This window comes from Bos taurus, chromosome 17 (genome assembly GCF_002263795.3).
Source record: "Bos taurus isolate L1 Dominette 01449 registration number 42190680 breed Hereford chromosome 17, ARS-UCD2.0, whole genome shotgun sequence".
In the NCBI taxonomy this organism is placed as follows: Eukaryota; Metazoa; Chordata; class Mammalia; order Artiodactyla; family Bovidae; genus Bos; species Bos taurus.
This window is the reverse complement of record NC_037344.1, coordinates 35,052,065-35,072,002: the sequence shown is the minus strand read 5'-3', so window position 1 is coordinate 35,072,002 and position 19,938 is coordinate 35,052,065. Positions and strand designations below refer to the sequence as shown.

Below are 19,938 nucleotides of genomic sequence, written 5' to 3'. Positions count from 1 at the left end.
AAACTCGCCCCATTAAATTATTTTTGCTTTTAAGGTAGAATTTCTGGTCAAAAGGATTAAAGCAGAGATTTTTAACAGTAAACACACCAAAATAAATACATTGTTTTAAATATAAAATCACAGTGTCAAAGAAACCAACAACTATAAAGCCAGAAATTAGAAATAAGGACTCCATCTTTCCCAAGTCAAATTCATGCTAACACTTTCCACTGTTTCCCAACAACCTGGCCTGATGCTGAGGCAGGCTTTACATGCGTATTATGATCACAATGCATATGATTTCTTTGTAATAACATTTTAAAAATTTAAAACAGAACACCCTGTTTCTGATGATCACACATCTCATTGAGAGTTGATGAAATAAGGATTCCTAACATACATTTTAGAACCATAAATTATCTATACTTGTCCAAAAAATATTTTTAAGTAGATCATTTTCTTCTTAAGAGTGTAAAGCATTTTCCATACAATGTCCTCTTGCACACTCACAGCTACTTTAACAATAAGAGATTTTCAAATAGCTTATAACATTCTAGTGAAAATTTTTCTAGCGTTTTTAACTTTATATTTAAATAAACTGTTGGACTTGATATGAAATGGCAGTTAGAGCAGGTTGCTTGTTTTCACTACCCATGACTGATAGTAAAGATTGGAATGCTTATGCAAAAGTCTGTTTTCTACTAGGAGTCCTGGACTCCTGATTTGTCTTCTGATCTCAACTTTGTATAGGTGACTGAATTTGCCTTATGCAGAGCATACAAACACAAAATGTCTGTCTGTTTAAAAAGCAGAAAGAAAAGAAGAAGGAAACAAACATTTGGTATTATAAGCTCACTCCCATATAGTCTTTATAACAATTTAAGAAGTGAGCTACAAGATTTTTTAAAATTCTGTTTAGTTCCAGAAGACCATCTAACGTATGTCCGATTTTAATTGCCATTTCCAAAGGCTTAGAATGTTAACTTATAAAGGGACTTGAGTTGGGGAAGGTACTATTATACTCATTTAGAGGGAAAAAGTCCAGAAGAGTCTATCCCGTAAATACATTCATATGTATAGTATTAAAATATTTTTGACAGATTCCAATGAAGAAGTCAAAACTTTGGGAGCCATCGGGTAAAGCTATCCCCCAAGTACATAAATAAATCATATATTTATATGTTAGACATTCTGAGATTTAAAAAAAAAAAAAAAAAACCTCTTCAGATATCTATTTTAAACAGTCAGATATCGATTTTAAACACTTAAAAGTACAAAGGCTTCAACTTTTATTTTCACCCTATGCTTCTGTATTTTTCAGATTGAGTTAAGGTATTACACCTTTTAAGTTCTGATCATCAGAAACCTCATTATTTTTGCAATCAAGATCAAGGTTAATATAAGATCAACAAATTCCCAAACTGAATTTTTGGTTAAAATTTTTAAGCTTCTCCAAGAAGTGTCATAGGTGAGCAGTAAGATAAAGTAAAAACTTTAGAAGCCATAGAAATCTATAACATAAGAAATCAGACTCAAATTGAGTAGAAAATTTTTTCAAGTTGACCAAACAGAGCATGTAGATCAAACCGAAGTACTGCATAGTGATTTTGGAGAAATAATCCTGACCTTGAACACACATCTGAGTGTTCCCCCCATCACTTATACATTGTACTTGTCCACTTGGAATACCAAGAAGTGAGTTTCATGGCTGTGTTAAAGTATGCAATATAGTGTCTGGCTTCAAGTGAGATCTTCAGGAACCTTCATATCCCATGTGTTCTAGGACAGATGCTGATGAATCATCTGTGAAAATAGAATATCATGAGTAACCTCAACTTAAGACGCCATCTGGGTAAGGATGAAATAGAAAATCAAATGTAATTTGTTATATACCTTTTGGATGAGTGATTTCAGTCTTTCTAGGTATTCCTTGGGTGGTTTTTTCTCATAAGAATCACAAGAAGGACATGTCTAGAAATCAATGAAAGAATAATAATTTTCTCTAAAACGTTTTTCCTATATAAATAAAATGTTCATTCAAATTTTATGTTTTCCAATTAGAGATATAAATCATGTTCACTGAAAAAAATTTGAGAAATGCATGAAATAGTTCAGAAAATAACAATGAGAAAAATCACTTGACATCCTAATCTCAGAGATAATAACTGCAATATTTTGATATGTGTCCTGGTAATTTTTTTCTTCACATTTATGTTTACACTGGTTATTAATTTGCCTTTTTTACACTTAACATATCACAAGCATTTTCTACATATTAAATATTCTTCAAAAATATACCCCATAATGGTTGCTTTGTATTCATACATAGAATTGAAGTGTTACTATTTTTGGACACATAAATTACTCCTAACTTTTCACTATTGTATACAGTGCTGCAGTGAACATCTCTGAGTAATTTTTCATATACTTTATTTTATTTAATAAACTACTAAAAGTAGAATTAATAAATTAAGTTAAAAGGATAAAATATTTTAAGGCTTTTAAAGTACATTATTAAACTATTTTATCTCTATTCATATAGAATATTCTTACCATTATTGGGCATTGTTAAAATTTTTTAATTGGAAAAAAATAGGATTTCTTTTCTTAACTTGCATTTATTTGTTCATGAGGAGATTAAACAATCCTTTATATGTGTATTGCCCACTTATATTTCTTTTTAAAAAACATCTTTTTTATGTTTTTTATCCTATTCCTATTGGAATACCAGACACCAGACCATTGCTTGCCATTGAGCATCTCTAATGCCAGTTTGATGTTGTGGTATGAGATATTTGAAAGATAAGAGATTTAAGTTCTAATTCTCATTCTGGCCCTTAGTATGTGTGGGGCTTGGGACAAGTCACTTAACGTCCTTGGTCTCGCTTTCCCATCATTCAGATGAAGGTGCTTCACTGGGTAGCTCTAAGTTCAGTGCCAGTACTACCGTTTTGTTTCTTTGATATTTGTTTCAGAGACAGGCTCAGTGCTTGTCTTCCTGAGAAAAGTTTTGGAGAGATACTTTTCACATTCTAACCTTGCCAAGCAATCAAAGGAAATAAAAATCATTTTGATACTGTAATTAAGAGTTCATTTGCTCACACGTGCAATCCCCTAGAAGAGGGAAAGAAAAAAAATTCTAGTAATTTATCTTATGTGTTCATCCACTGGTTTTGATTAGTGCTTGAATTACTCATGAGATTATCAGCATTGCTCATGAGTTGGCATATGAGGAAATATACAAAAGGATCTCAGGACCCCAAAAAGTAGGGAATATTGAAATTCCCTAACCAAATAATGGGGTCTATCACTTTAAATGTAGCACTGACTCTGCAATTATATAGGATGGTAATATTCTTTAAAAGAGGAAGGCAGAGATTGAGATTTATCCTGGTGTCTTGAAGGCTATCTCTTTTCTTGTAGGAAAGCTAGGGTCTAGCTCTTATTAATAAAATTGCAAGTTATATGTGATCATATAATGAGAGGAGAATATATTTTAATTCTTAAGTCACAATTGGATCCTCTGCCTAATGACTTCCTCACCTCAGAAAGCTATATTAACTTATTTCAGCTACCAGAGACCATTAGCAAGTTCTAATTGGCTGTTAGTACTTTCAGGTCTGTGGACTAAAAAGAGATGATTTCACTTCTCAAAACACTCTATATGATAAGGTGTAACATGTAACTGGAAGGAAGGCACTGGAGGCTCTGGCTGCGTGTGTATGCGTGTGTGTGTGTGTGTGTGTGTGTGAAATTATGTAAAGTAATAGATATAGTTAATAAGTACAAATAAGATAGATGACAAACGACATCTTACTACTTCATGTTTCTGTCTTCTCCCTGTATTTGTGGCAGGTAGTTTCCTCTTCAGCTGTTTAGTTAATATGTTGATTATCTTTTCGTTGTCTCCATTATTTGCTGACTTTAGTTGAACCTTCTGAAAACATGAAAAAGCTGACCGCTCACAGTGTCTCTGAAAGAGAAATTATTTGTGTGCAGGTTAATGAAAGTAATTCAGAAAGTAAAAATTACCTTCCCAATCCTTTTTTCCTGCAGTGCCTTGGATCACATTCATTTCAGCAGACAAATGAGGAATGATTCTTGTCCTACTTAATCTTTGGGCTGAAGAGGAGACTCTTATCATGTGAAATTCCCCCATGTTAGGGGCGAGAGGATGCTTCCCTGTCTCACAGACAAGAAGATGGAGCCTCACTTTGCCACAGTTCTATCTTCCTAATGTCATTTTGAGGTTTGAGTATTGGGCAGAACTCTTGGTGTTTCTGGGAGGGTTAGTTTGGTTGTAGAACACACTTTAAAAATTGTGACACTCTAAGAGTTACATTATGGCTTGTGGCAGCTTTGGGTGAATTATGCTATGGTGTGTTAGTCATTCAGTCATGTCCGACTCTTTGTGACCCCATGGACTGTAGCCCACCAGGCTCCTCTGTCCGTGGAATTCTCCAGGCAAGAATACTGGAGTGGTTGCCATTTCCTTCTCTAGGGGATCTTCCCAACTCAGGAATCAAACCTGGGTCTCCTGCATTACAGACAAATTCTTTACCATCTGAGCCACCAGGGAAGCCCCTATGCTATGGTAGTCTGATTAAAAATTGTTTCATTTGTCTCTCTTCAATGTACATAGGAGTTTCTAATAGTGACATATATGTCTTGAACAACACCTTTCCTGTACAATGCCTGGCATAGTGAATGCTAGTGAATGCTCAACAAATATTTGCAGAGTGGACAAATTAATTAAGTGAGTTTAAAACCCCTCCTTTGGGGAAATGAAGTGGGTGCCTACCTCAGATGGTACATTCCACATCTAAGATAGAGTCCACCTGCCGTAGACCATGTGTGACTTTTCTAAAATCCCATTCACACTCTCAAGTCAGTCACGGTGGGATCTGCCTGAATCAAGTGGTTGAGAGATAGAATTTGAGATGTGCCCTCCCCACCCCCATACCCACAAGGGAGGGAAGACTGTCCCTTATAAAGTAAGAGTAATGTCTCAGAGCATGGGGAATTGGGCAGATCATGGATCAAAAAATTGATTCTTGGTTTAGTCAAATAACCAGTGGCTAGTGAATAAATCAGAATCTTAGAAATTGAACTGAAAGTGAAGTGGAATTTACTGGAAGAACACAATGTATACTGACTTGGTGGAATCATTTTCACACTGATCTGAGAACTTGTATTCAGGTTAGTTTTTTCTTTCAGCAAATGTCTGTATATGATGCTGGTCTCCCCCACCCCCGACAAAGTTGCTATATCTTCATTTCACCAATGTGCATGAAGCTACTGCCATGTATCCAGAAGCTGCAACTTCTCTCAGTTCCTACAAGGCCCATCATATATACAACAATATTACCTGAATCTTCCCATGGACAATCAGCTGAAAATAGCATCTGGCCTGCTTTGCATTTTCCAGCCTATATGCTTACCCAATATGAATGTTGGTTAATATCATGCACCTTTAAGACACAACCCCGTCAGATTTGCTTTGCATACGTAGCCACAAGCCGAAAACCAGCTTATCTGGTTTCCTTATATCAGAGCTGCTTGCCTGTCATAAGGGTGAAATAATGTCCTTTACATATGTTTGCCAAAATGCTTATTTAATAGAAACTATTTATAAATGTTAATTATAGCACTTTTTTTTCCTTGAAAACCACATGTTCATGTTTGTTGAAGTTTTTTCTTTTCTCTTCTTTTTGACCACAACCGGCTTAACTTACTGGAAAAAAATAATATTCATATTTAAAGAGGTAAATTTTCCAGCTGAAACTGAAAACACTAACTGCTTCATCCGTGATGATCTGAGAAACCAGCATTTCTCACAGAGGCCCATTTTGCTGAGTTAACATTAACATGTGTATGTTGAAAGAAAATTAGGTTCCAAAGAAGTGTAGGGGCCTACGAAATGAACTCCCTCAAGACAGTATTGCCAAGAGTGGTCAAGACAAGTGAGCAAAGATTTTGCACCTGAGAAAGCCTTTCTGAATGCCTCTGAATGGCATCTGGACGCCGATGCTCCTACTGATGCAGCTGTGCTCTCTCTACCGCGCTTCCTTGCTCACCTGTGTCAGTACACAGTGGAATTTTGCTTTGTGCTTTCTGCAAGCAGCACAGCTGTCCCTGGCAATCTGTGGTCCAGGACAAACAGCTGCTGGATTTGGCTTCAGATGCACACCAAAGGCAGCCTCAAACAGGAAAAGAAGCAGAGAAGCTGCCCTGCTAACTGCTTTAAGGATGCATTGAGGCAGGGAGTAGAGAGGTTAATCTTGATTCAAGCTGCTGCAGGTGCCCTGTCAATCAGGATGACCCTGAGTTCATGTGCAGCACCACCATCTGGGAGCAGAGCCACTGCTTTCCTTTGCTGTGCCTTGCAGACTCAGAGGCAAGGCTTTGCTTCCCTCATCCTTTAACACCTGGAAGCATTAGTTTTGCAGAATAGAGGAAGCAAGTAAGGAAATCAAAAGCTAGAGTAACCACTCTTCTCTTTAGCCAGAGAACAGTCAAGTGCTGCTTTTGCAAGTAGGTGCACTTGGCTTTGCTGATTGCAATTGAGTATTTGAAAATACTTGCCTCCTTACAGTTTCCTTTTGACCTGTGTAGTTTTTTCCCAAAGAAAGCCCTGGCCATTCACACTAGGAAGTTTTGCCAATGGGGTAAAATTACCTTTGTCCCGCTTACAAGCTAGGTTTCTATCAGGGTTTTTCAGTAGTAGCACTGTTGACATTTAGGGATGGATAATTCTTTGTTGTTAGGGCTGTCCTGTGCATTCTAGAATGTTTAGTAGCATCCCTGGCCTCTACCTACTAGATGCCAATAGAAACCTCCACACACACAACTGTGGCAACCAGAAAGTTTTCCAGATAATGCCAAATGTTCTCAGAGGGCAAAGTCACCACCAGATGAGCACCACTGGTTATATAATTAGAAAGAGAAAGAAAGATACCTGGTGAGGCCTTAGCAACCTTAGATAATCACCATCAACATTTATATGCAACATTTTAATGAATTTATTTTCATTGAACTTTTTAATCTTTTAAAATCTCATATAGACTCTGCTTTGATGCAAGTCCTAAAAAACTTGATATAATGCTACTATGACCTTGATCTATTTTCTTCTCTCCTGGGTTTGCCTGCCAGCATGGCTTAAAAATCTTAGTTATACCATTATTCACTTGTATCATAGTAGCATTGCTTGATCTGATTATTAGATAGATACAATGTCACTGAGACAAAATCCTGTCATTATGATAAAAGATAAAAAACATCTGCTTTAACAAAGCATATAAAGAGAGTACCCACTGGATCAACTCAAGTTAGAAAATGGGATATCTTTATTTTGCAAGTCACAGACTGCAGCTAAGCAACTCCAGAAAGGACTCTAACCACAGCAGTTAGACAAGGGACATGAGATGCTGCAAAATACGTGTTTGGATAACTAGGACATTAAGAAACAGTCTTTTTGAAGAAGTCTTTCCAATAAGCTGAATGTGCTACTTTCATTTTAGATGCTCCTTATTAGAAAAGGACTTAGTAAATGAGAGTGGTTAGGTTCAGAGACAGAGAGTGAATTTTAGAGAAAAGCAATAGTTGTGACTCATTCACTTTCTAAACTTTTACACAGTCATTTACGATAATTGTTTTCTTTGCAATGTATCTTCATAAGTCTCCCCTTTGTAGTGTCCTAATTACTGGTAGTACTTTTATAGTTATTCTAATTTATGCAGTTAAAGCTCTGTGACAGTGAAACTGTTCCCCCCAAATGCGTTTATATCCTCAGGATACCAAACATTAAGACTAGATAGAAGTTACCAAGGGAAAGATCAGCACACAGTACTCTTGGACTACATGCTACGCCTCTTCTTCCTGGGACCTCATGGATTTAAATGGCTTAAGAGAACGGGATGAGTTGTTGAAAATTGTCCTTTCAAAAGACCTCACCAAAGGCGGAAGACAAGACCCATTCAGGCCAAGGTATATGGCAATTACATTCTAAAGAATAGCCTTGATTTCCACACCAGTATTCCTCCATGCTGTTCTGTAATCTACTCTTTCTTTCTTTCCTTCCTTCTCTTTTTATTCCTTCTTTCTCTCTCTCCCTTTTACCCTTCCTTCCTTTCTCCCTTTCTTTCTTTCTCCCTTCCTTTCTAATTATCAAAAACTGAATCCTGCTTCTATGATTTGTGTCTATGTTTCATAGATTTACAAAGAAGGCTCAAGAACTTTTATGCACAGACTCTTAAAATGTAATTACTTGGTCATTGTTCAGAAAATGATCATAGTATATAGATTTATTTTCTAGTTTTGTTTTTCTGTCTCAACAGTACTACTTGGGAATACTCTTAGACATACTTGAAGATAAAAATATATCATATAAGGTATGTAGTGTTTTATAGGTTGGCTTGTTAGTAAATCAAAGAATATTTGGGCAAATCAGAAATAACTATATAGTAAATGTATTTATTAAATAACTAATTATTAAACCACAAAATTCATTGATATTAAGTCTATTGCTAAATAATCATGTTAATGGCTTCCTTAATTGGATTTAAAAACTTTTATCAAATGCATTTTCACAAACAAATTCAACTGGTCTTACCTTTACATCTTCTGGAGCTGGCAGAAATTCAGGATCCTAGAGCAAAAGAAAATTAGTTCTGAGTTATTTTTATAAGTCAAAAAGCTCCTTTTATAGTAACTGAAGAATATTATTTGAATTTGGTTGTGCCCACTATGGCCTTACCAAGTCATTCACATAGTTTTTCAGCTGATCAACAATGTCTATAAGTTGACGCAGTCTAATAAAGAGGCGATCTTGCCCTTGGGAGCTTGACTTATGGGCCACTGTCCCAGAGAAGATGACCATCAGGCAAATGACTATTCTCTCCATGTTGCCAGGAGTGGATCTCATAAGTGCCAGTAGAGCAAGACCTTGGTCTCAGTTTTCAGTTTGTGAACAGGTTGTCAGAAAAGCTACCTATTTATTCATCCTTCAGGGAGAGGTAAAGCCCTCCCATTGCAGCCTGGAAATCTTTGTAAAATGGATGAATGTGAGTAACTCTTTTTTCTTTTCCACTGGCTAGGTATACGTGTGCATGCGCTAATGCGTGGGGGCAGGGATTGATGGAGTTAACAAAATGTGCCCAATCTGCATCTTAGACAGGAAAAAGAGAGACACGGGTGAATTCCAATTTTCAGCATGAATCAAGAAGCATGCACAGTAAATAGTCAGTACTACAAGATTTCAAAGAAGTAAACAAAACACTTTGATCTCTCTCTCTGCCTCCCCTAGCATCTTACCTGTTTTCTCTGACAGTCATAAGGGCACTTCAATAATGAGTAAAGTGGCAACATGTGCTTTCTTGCAGGACTTTTTCTTATGGTAATAACTAGGCTTTTTGACTGAGATCATCCAATAATCCATCATAAAGGTAGGAGGACAGCTACCTTTTAGGAAATTTTAAACATCAAGTGTATTTTCCAAATTAGCAAGAATATTTTAGTTTCTTAATCAGGTTAAATGGTTTAAAGTAGAAGTTGCTTCCAGCTCTGCTCCCAAGCATCTTTAAGTAACATTAATTTCAGCCTCTAACACTCTACTTAACCCTCTGATTTATACATATTATTCCATCCCCAATCAAGACCTCATTCTACCTTCATTAAAAAATAATGCAACAATTAAGTGAATTAAAAAGCTAATACTCATTCCTCTCCAACCAAAATTTTATTTCAAACAGCAAAATCCAAAAATATCTGCGACTCTTTTTTTTCTTTGAGTAGTGTTACTTATTTCTGTTAGATATCATTTTCTCTGGGTATGAACAGTACATTTCTAACTATGATCGGGTAGAGATTAATGAAAGGCTCAAAGTCCACAAGTGGTTCTGTCATCCTCCTCTCTGCAGCTTCTCCTGTCCCTGCTACTTTTTACTCATTTGAGAAAGCTGAATATGATATTATAGAATCATGGAAGTAGTATTGTAGCACAGTCAATTGGGTCTTACAATAAAACTCTTGGCTATGGATTTTTTTATCCATTTATTTCTTCATCTATTTCATCACATGCTTACAGCTATACTTTTTTCTAAAATGTTATGTGGCTAAGATAAATTGGAATTTGGACTTGCTTTGAAGGTTGTTTTTAATCTTTATACTATAGAATATCTATTCAAGAATATTCAGGTTTGGTCCTACAGAGTAATAAAAATCTTACCGTGTGATCAAAAAGTCCTTCCTATAATCATTAAATTCTACAGGGTAGGGTTGATGTATTAACCCACGAACAGCATTTGGACTTGGGGTTGCCACTTTGCATCTCAACATTGCCTGCATCAGCTTTGTTCACGCTTTCTTTATCTGTTAAAGAGACATGAGTCTCCTTGAAGATACTAACCACAGTGGTTAAGAGCCCAATTTCTAAAGCAAAATGCTTGAATTCAGATCCAGGCCCTAACAATGAGTTACATATTAATTGTTGTACATATGACCCTGGATATATTATTGCAAAAGGAAGATAAGTATAGAATCTAATTATAGGGTTGTAATGAGGCTTAACTAGACATTTCAGGGGGAAAAGGGCCAAGTACATCACACAATAAAATCTCAGAAGATATGTGTGCTGATTATGGATGAGGGTAGAGAGGAAAATTTATAAAAGCCTAGAGAAGCTAAGCTGATCCATGGAAGGAAGAGCACAGGTAGATCAGCAAAAACGCACGGGTGTGGCTGTATTTGCCATAAAAAAGTTTTGAAGTTTTTAGTGCTACTTAGAATCACTTGTCCCAACTCTGGAGTGCCTCACCATCATGCTAGACCTCCTGGCCCTCCACAGTCCATCAGCCAGCATACCAGAATCTGCATGGTCCCACTCTAACATCAAGACCTAAGACCTTTCTGAGAGTCAGATCCCCCGCTTTAAGTAGCATTTCAGTTGTTGAGCATTTTGAATATCACTGCTGGTATGGTAGGCTGAATAAGGGCACCCTAAGATGTCCACATCCTAATCCCTGGAACCTGTGCATATGTTACCATCAAGGTAATCAAAGGGACTTTACATGTGTGATTAAATTAAGGATCTTGGGAGGAAGATTCTCCTGGATTATCCATGTGACCTAACGTAATCACAAGGGTCCTTATAAGAGGAAGTGGTGGGTTTGGAGGGGGTGGGTCAGAGTCAAGGAAAATGTGATGACAGAAGCAGAGGTCAGAGTGATATGGGGCTTGAAGCCAAAGACCTCCTGAAGCTGGGAAAGACAAACAGCAGGTTGTTCCCTAGAACCTCCAGAAGGAATGCGGCCAACACCATGATTTCAGCCCCTTTAAGCTCATTTTGGACTTCAGAACTGTAAAATAATGAATTTGGGTTGCTTTAAGCCACTGAGTTTGTGGTACTTTGTTACAGTAGTAATAGGAAAGTAACACACCTACGTGTGGAATTTTTACTTTTGGAAAAGGGGTGAGAAAGGAAGGAAAAGGTGATTAAGAGAGAACTAGTAAAGGCTGGAATTTGGTTTGCTGGGCTGTTGGGGTGCAGGTAGAAGGGATCAGGAATCATAAAGAAGAGAGGCAAGTAAGATTAGTGTAGCTACCATTGGGTATGGGATATAAGGGAGAGGAATGTCCGATGAGGACTTTCCAGGAAGTCTGGGTGTCTTTTAACAACTTCTTCCTGGTGCTGAGAGGGCTCACTCAAGAGCAACAGTGTGTTTCAAAGCTATGGAGCCCAATTTGCATTGTGCTAGAATTTATCACTGTGTTGAGACAGACCTCACAGTGAAGTAAAGAGACTTAGATTTACTTGAGTTACGTGTTCTCTGCTTAGAAATACTAACTTATTGCTACCTTTTTACAACATCATTTCATTGCGGTCTTAATGACCTTTTACTCTTTAGATTGTAATCTTTTTTTTATTTAGATTCAGTCCTGCCGTAATATTTGTATTGAAAATGTGAATTTATCTCACTGTGACAAATATACCAGGGCACAATTTGAGTATAACCAGAATTTTGTGTTTCCTCATATGTGATTTTGTCTGCAAGAAATGCTAGGCAAATGCAGAATCCGGCTGAACTGGGCCATTTAGGAATATACAAAATGCATACACACCTCAAACACTCACCAGCTAACTGTCCATATCTGGTGTTTAAACAGCTTTCCATCCTGGGAAGCCTGTGCTGCCATTTCTCAATAGTTTGTAGCTTTGACTCTTCCTGCGCTCACCTCCATGAACAAACTTCAGGTCTTTTCCTAGGCAAAATGCCATATTTATTATAGTATTTATGTGTTTCTTAACCATTTAACATGTGTAAGACTGATGTCTTTCTTCATTAGGTTCCTGTCATCTTTTATCACTGACGGAATTTCAGTGTTATGCCCTTAATCCTATTTCCCCCATAAGTTCTGTGGTGTTTATTGTGTGATTTTATATAGTGCACTTGGTTTTTAGAAAAGTGTATGTCACATTATAGCAGAACTGACTGTATTTTATCTGAAAGTGTCATACTAAGTCTCAACAGCATCTAGTTACGTCCAGATGAAGAGCAAGGCTAGGATCAAGGATTTATTCCTAAGGAGGGAGAGAAAATGGGGATGATGGAAGAAAGGAGAAAGAATGAAAAACAAATTCTTTCTTTCTCATTTTTACACATATCCTATCTGAGCTCAGCCTCCCTAGTGGCTCAGATAGTAAAGAATCTGCTTGCAATACAGGAGACCTGGATTCAACCCCTGGGTCAGGAAGATCCCCTAGAGAAGGAAATGGCAACCCACTCCAGTATTCTTGCCTGGAGAATTCCATGGACAGGGGAGCCTGGCAGGCTACAGTCCATGGGGTCGCAAGGAGTGGACACAACCGAGTGACTCACACGTTTTATCTGAGCTCAGATTTTTAAAACCCTGGTGGGGCAGCTCCTCCCTGGCCCTTTCCCATTAGTGCAGGGGAGCACAGCTTGGCCTCCGTGAGCCTTCTGAAATTGTGTGCAAATTTTTGTGTTCATGTTTGTAGGAAGAAGAAAACCTTAAATTTCATCTGCTTCTCCAAGGAAATGTCAGGCAGCTGCTTCTTTTATTTTCTAGGCTCAGAGGCTTCTGTGAAGGGCAGTGCGGACCCATGCTTCTTCAGCACCCGCACAGCACTATGCAGAAAAGTGGCAGCTGCTGGTGTGGCAGGATTAGTGAAGGGGCAACAACCTGGCTGAAGCCACACTTGTGTGACAAGCCCACTACTTTCACTTCCTTCCATGGTTATTTAGCACCTTGGAGTGAGGTGGTGGATTCTGCTACATGTACTCTTCCCAGGAATATAACCCAGGTCATCACCATGAAAGCATGAAACTTTAGTCACCCACCCAAGAGGATTCACAGACATTTCAAGAATTTTCTTGAATGGACTATGCTCATAGACCACCTGCTCAGGATAGGAAGGAGGCCAGGGCACTGAAGGAAAGCTTCCAGCCAAGGAGAGCAGGCTGGGGGTGAGAGGAATAAAGGGAAGGAGGGGTTGAAGTATGAAGTGAGTGAAGTTACAGTTTTGCCTGGGAGAGATGTGCTAGGCCTGAGATGGCACTGGTTACTCCTTGTGCCCAGCTCTCTTGCCCTGTCTGCACAGCTCTTCCTTGTGACCACTGGGTGTCAAGTATTCCCTTTCTGCTTTCACTTGCCTTGGCCTTTCATGGGTAGACTTAGATATCCTGCCAGACAAACTCTGCCAAGGGCAGTCTCTGGTATTTAGAGTTACAGACATTATTGTAACAGGTGCCACTCTATAGGCCAAAGGTAGATGGCTTATCCTTAGGCGACCGTGACACCCATCAGTGAGGCTACAGATCACATGTCCATCATTCCATGACCATCAGGCACAAAGTATGGAGAAAAAGAATCAGAAGATCCATACCATTCAACCAAGTTCCATCCTGATGCCACACGAGATATGACAGTTCCACCAGCCTCCCTAGCCTCCTGTCCAACAGCTCTGATCAAAGGAATGCTACTGTCTTTGGACTCAAGACCTGCACCTGTTTCCTTCCCGAGGGTGAGAAGTGGCTACAAACATTTGTCTTGACCCTGCATCTCCCAACACACAGTCATGAAAATAAAGAAATACAACATTGGCCTTTGCTGTCAGTGTGTCCTCTTCCTAAGGTGTCTGCTGAGTTTCTCATTCATAGGAACCTTCTCCCCACATCCTCCAAGGGGCAGTGTCGGGATATCAGAGAAAGGAGTCTGAAGGCTGAATGTCTCACTCATTCTGAACAGCCATTTCTGTTTCTAGGGCTGAGGAACACTTGGGGAAAATTATTACTTTTAATCTTTGTATTTACAAAAGTAATACATGTGTATCATAAAACAAAGAATTCAAATACACATAATTGTGTAAAGCAAAAAGCAAAATTTAAAATTGCTTCCTTTTTCTAAATAAATACAATAAGATAAAATTGCTCCCTTTTTTTCCCTAATTTTCACTTTCTAGGTGAACTGTTGAGAATTTATGAAGTACCGTATATTCTTTACCTATGTACTTAGAACATATAGAGGCATAGATGTAAACGTACATATTGAAGGAATTAGAATTTTAGATGGAGATAGAGAACATTGGAGAAGGAAATGGCAACCCACTCCAGTGTTCTTGCCTGGAGAATCCCAGGGACGGGGGAGCCTGGTGGGCTGCCGTCTGTGGGGTCGCACAGAGTCGGACACGACTGAAGCGACTTAGCAGCAGCAGCAGCAGAGAAGAATAGAAAAAGAAACAAAGATATAGACAGGAAAAACATGCGCTTTTTTTACATAAAAATTTAATCTTATCATACATATTCTGGGCATCCCTGGTGGCTCAGACGGCCAAGAATCTGCCTGCAATGTGGGAGACCTGGGTTTGATCCCTCAGGAAGATCCCCTGGAGGAGAGCTTGGCAGTCCATGCCAGTACTCTTGCCTGGAGAACCCCATGGACAGAGGAGCCTGGTGGGCTACAGTCCTTGGAGTTGCAGAGAGTCGGACACAACTGAGTGACTAAGCACAGCATACATATTCTACAACTTTTCTTTTTAACTCAACAATATGTCAGGGACAGTGATCCATGCAGTAGTCTCACACAGGGCTATATTTTTACATAGAAGGTTAATATTCCATTGTATGGCTATATTATAATTTATTTATTCATAACCCTGGTGATAGGCATTTAGATTATTTCCAATTTTTATTTCCTACAAACAGCGCTGCAATGAATATCCTTAAACCTCTATGTCTATAGCATATGTGAACTATATTTCTTTTAGATACATATCCCACATTTCACTTTCTGAGTGGAAATATTATATCCTTTTAAAAATTTGCCAGGAACTATCAAGTTGCCTTCCAACATGTCAAAGCAGTTTGCACTCCCACTGACAATACAGTTTCCTTTCCCCCTCCATTCTCACACTTTGTATTGTGAATATTTTAAATGTTTGCCATTATGCTAAGGCAAAAAAAAAAAATTAGTATCCTACCGTTGGTTTGCCTTTCTTTGATCAATAAGTTAAGTTCGGCATATTTCGTATCTTTGATATCAGTGTTTTTTGTTTTCTTCTGTGAAAAGCCTTGTTCATATTCTTTGTCCATATATTGGGTTGTTTCTCACCTATAAGGGCTCTTTCTCTCTTAAAGATAAGTTAAACATGTTTAAATTATTTTCTCCATGGTGTCTTTGCCATACAGAGATTTTGTTTTTATGTTACTGGATCTTAGAATCTTACGTTTTATGACATAAGCTCCTATTTGATATCAAAAATACCTCACCTTCTATAATAATAAGTGATTGAAATTGGTTTAGTCTTAGCTTGAAGAATTCTGATGCCAAAGAGTCACTGATTTCAGGAGTACTTCTATTTTTTTTTCCAATATGTTTTTATTGATATCCAAAATCCTTACTAGGAGATTACTGGCTGCCTTTTTTTTTTAATTGATATAAATTTATTTATTTTAATTGGAGGCTAATTACTTTACAATATTGTATTGGTTTTGCTATACATTGACATGAATCTACCACAGGTGTACACGTGTTCCACTTCCTGAACCCCTCTCCCACCTCCCTCCCCATACCATCCCTCTGGGTCATCCCAGTGCACTGGCCCCGAGCATTCTGTATCATGCATGGAACCTGGACTGGTTATTTGTTTCACATATGATAATATACATGATTCAATGCCATTCTCCCAAATCATCCCACCCTCGCCCTCTCCCACAGAGTCCAAAAGACTGTTTTATGCATCTGTGTTTCTTTTGCTGTCTCCCATACAGGGTTATCATTACCATCTTTCTAAATTCCATATATATTCATTAGTATACTGTATTGGTGTTTTTCTTTCTGGCTTACTTCCCTCCAAGGAAACTAGAATTGAAAGAGACACGTGTACCCCAATGTTCATCACAGCACTGTTTATAATAGCCAGGACATGGAAGCAACCTAGATGTCCATCAGCAGATGAATGGGTAAGAAAGCATGATACATATACACAATGGAGTATTACTCAGCCATTAAAAAGAATACATTTGAATCAGAAGTACTTTTAAATGAATCCACATTTAATTCATCATAAAGCTAGCTATATACTTTTTTGAGAGTATGAATAATATATATATGGTCAAAAATTACTTAGTCAGTTTATAAACAGTGGCCCACACATCAATAGATTCATGGGCTACCTGAATACCATTGTTTTAGAACAAAGTTGGGTATGCTATATAATTATTATTTACATATAGGTCTAACCATATACCACTCTCAGGGGAACAGGCACTGGAGAATCCTAACATGGCATCTGCGCATCAGTTGTCGGTTGTGTTTGCTACAATTTTAGTGCTGAGTGCTTTATGTTACTTGCACTCTTTAAATATGGACTCTCCACATCCAGTATACACGGTAGCTTTATAAACAACATTGCCTGATTAACAAAGTGGACAACAGGAAAACACAAACTCTGTGAGATCTGCTCAATTAATGCCAAGGTTGCCCTAAAATCAGCTTTTAAACTGAAGAATAGTTACACCTGAGAGCTACTTCTGTTGATAATAAAGTGAGTGGGGTATCTCTGGAGAAAATCTTAGACCAGTCAAAAAGATAATAATTATTAGAGCAGACACATATAGTTAAGTGCTTTGCAGACATTGTCTCATTTAAAGCAACAATATGAAATGAGGTATTATGATTATCCCTTTTCACAGATAAAGAAGCCAAGGCACAACAAAGTTGAATAACAATGAAGTGCCTGGAGGACAACTGTCTGCAGAGCTTAACCACTTCTCTCCACAAAAGGAAACTGCCTCCATTGCCAACGCCTTTGGGTTATAACAGAATAGCCTCTGCAGTTCAAGAGACCCCATAATGGGATTAAACCATATTGGTGATGCTTCTGACATGTGGATTTGGAGTGAAGTAAGGAGTCCTTTTGCAGAATTATTCTTGGTGGTATCCAAAATGTAAATATATATATATATATATATATATATATATATATATATATATAGTCAGAGCTAATTAAATAATTAACTCAGCTTCCTGTCTGAGTTGGACTATCCGATTGCCTGTCTTTCATTTATTTTACCCGCCGTGGTACAGTGTAAACTGGTTTTCTGGTATTTTATATCCATACAAGAAGAGAGAAATAAGTGAGTAAACTGCTGTAATCATTTGAATCATGAATAACATAGATGAAATCAACTAAGGAAATCAATTATCTTAACAACTTAATAGCCAAAATATGATTAAGTTATTTACATGTATTTATTTTTTTATTATCTCAGTAATTTATTCCACAGTTTCTAACAACTCTGCAGATTCAAGTAAAAAACAATAATCTAAAAATAAAAGATACAGAACTAAAATTAAACATTTCCCCCTCATACTCTCACAAATGGTGAAAAGTAAATTCCACAGTGAAGTGTAAATAGAATCTAATTTTACAGCTGGTTTTTTTGATGACTAGGAAATTTTTATGGTATAGATTCAGACTTTATTAATTTTTTAATTGGAGGAAAGTTGCTTTGCAATGTCATATTGGTTTCTGCCATACAGCAATGTGAATCAGCTGTAATTATACACATATCCCCTCCCTGTTGAGCCTCCCTCCCCTGCCCCACTCTAGGTCATCACAAAGCACCAGGCTGGGCTCCCTGTGTTATATAGCAGCTTCCCACTAGCTATCTATTTTACACGTGGTAGAGTGTATAGGAGAAGGCAATGGCACCCCTCTCCAGTACTCTTGCCTGGAAAAATCCCATGGACGGAGGAGCCTGGTAGGCTGCAGTCCATGGGGTCACTAAGAGTCAGACATGACTGAGAGACTTGACTTTCACTTTTCACTTTCATGCATTGGAGAAGGAAATGGCAACCCACTCCAGTGTTCTTGCCTGGAGAATCCCAGGGACTGGGGAGCCTGGTGGGCTGCCGTCCATGGGGTTGCACAGAGTCGGACACGACTGAAGCGACTTAGCAGCAGCAGCAGCAACAGTGTATATATATTGATGTTACTTTCTTCATTTGTCCCACTCTCTCCTTCCCCCACTATATCTATAAGTCCATTCTCTACATCTGTGTCTCCATTCCTTCCCCACAAATACGTTCATCAATACCATTTTTCTAGATTCCATATATATGTGTTAATATATGATATTTGTTTTTCTCTTCCTGACTTAGTTCACTCTGTATAACAGGCTCTGGATTCATCCATCTCTCTAGAACTGACTCAAATTCATTCATTTTTATGGCTGAGTATAATAATATTCCATTGTATATATGTACCACATCTTCTTTATCCATTCATCTGTAGATGGATATCTTGGTTGCTTCCATGTCCTGATTATTGTAAATAGTGCTGCAGTGAATATTAGGGTACATATGTTTTTTAAAATTGTTGCTTTCCACAACTGACAAAGAATCTCAAAAATATACAAGCAGCTCGGCAGTTCAATTCCAGAAAAATAAACGACCCAATCAAAAAATGCGCCAAAGAACTAAACAGACATTTCTCCAAAGAAGACATATAGATGGCCAACAAACACATGAAAAGATGCTCAACATCACTTATTATCAGAGAAATGCAAATCAAAACCACAATCAATACCATTTCACACCAGTCAGAATGGCTGCTATCAAAAAGTCTACAAACAGTAAATGCTGGAGAGGGTGCAGAGAAAAAGGAACCCTCTTACCCTGTTGGTGGGAATGCAAACTAGTACAGCCACTATGGAGAACAGTGTGAAGATCCCTTAAAAAACTGGAAATAGAACTGCCATATGACCCAGCAATCCCACTGCTGGGCATACACACCAAGGAAACCAGCACTGAAAAAGGCACATGTACCCCAGTGCTCATCGCAGCACTGTTTATAATAGCCAGGACATGGAAGCAACCTAGATGTCCATCAGTAGACAAATTGATAAGAAAGTTGTGGTACACACACATATACACAATGGAATATTACTCAGCTATTAAAAAGAATGCATTTGAATCAGTTCTAATGAGGTGGATGAAACTGGAACCTATTATACAGAATGAAGTAAGTCAGAAAGAAAAACAATACAGTATACTAATGCATATATATGGAATTTAGAAAGATGGTAACGACCCAAATGCAAGACAGCAAAAGAGACACAGATGTAAAGAACAGACTTTAGACTCTGTGGGAGAAGGTGAGGGTGGCATGATTTGAGAAAATAGCATTGAAACATGTATATTATCATATGTGAAATAGATCACCAGTCCAGGTTCGATGCCTGAGACAGGGTGCTCAGGGCTGGTGCACTGGGATGACCCTGAGGCATGGGATGGAGAGGGAGGTGGGAGGTGGGTGAAGGATGGGGAACACAGGTACATCCATGGCTGATTCATGTCAATGTATGGCAAAACCCACTACAATATTGTAAAGTAATTAGCCTCCAATTAAAACAAATAAATTGATTTTTAAAATAAAAG

At 38.0% G+C, this 19,938-nt stretch overlaps 1 protein-coding gene and 1 long non-coding RNA gene across 12 annotated transcripts in view; one reads left to right on the top strand and one right to left on the bottom strand.

Annotated features, from left to right (window-relative positions):
• The window catches only part of LOC112442028 (uncharacterized), an 80,599-nt gene extending 63,136 nt beyond the window's left edge, over positions 1 to 17,463 (top strand). For 2 of the 11 annotated variants that reach the window (XR_009491040.1, XR_009491032.1), the window contains exons 4-11: positions 1,763 to 1,831; positions 4,036 to 4,228; positions 7,772 to 7,965; positions 8,316 to 8,369; positions 9,075 to 9,243; positions 9,360 to 9,422; positions 12,995 to 16,457; positions 17,190 to 17,463. This is a non-coding gene — a long non-coding RNA (uncharacterized lncRNA). Of the gene's footprint in view, positions 1 to 1,762; positions 1,832 to 4,035; positions 4,229 to 4,621; positions 4,736 to 7,771; positions 7,966 to 8,315; positions 8,370 to 9,074; positions 9,244 to 9,359; positions 9,423 to 12,994; positions 16,458 to 17,189 lie in introns of all 11 variants that reach the window. The other 9 variants (XR_009491036.1, XR_009491039.1, XR_009491035.1 and 6 more) reach the window with 9 other exon arrangements.
• Positions 1,759 to 8,890, bottom strand: IL21 (interleukin 21; the record flags this gene model as incomplete). Its single annotated transcript, NM_198832.1, is given in 5 exon segments — positions 1,759 to 1,782; positions 1,873 to 1,950; positions 3,797 to 3,952; positions 8,591 to 8,626; positions 8,735 to 8,890. Coding segments are annotated over 5 exon segments (450 nt in total), but the record flags the coding sequence as incomplete, so codon positions are not given.
• Positions 17,464 to 19,938: the final 2,475 nt, after the last annotated feature.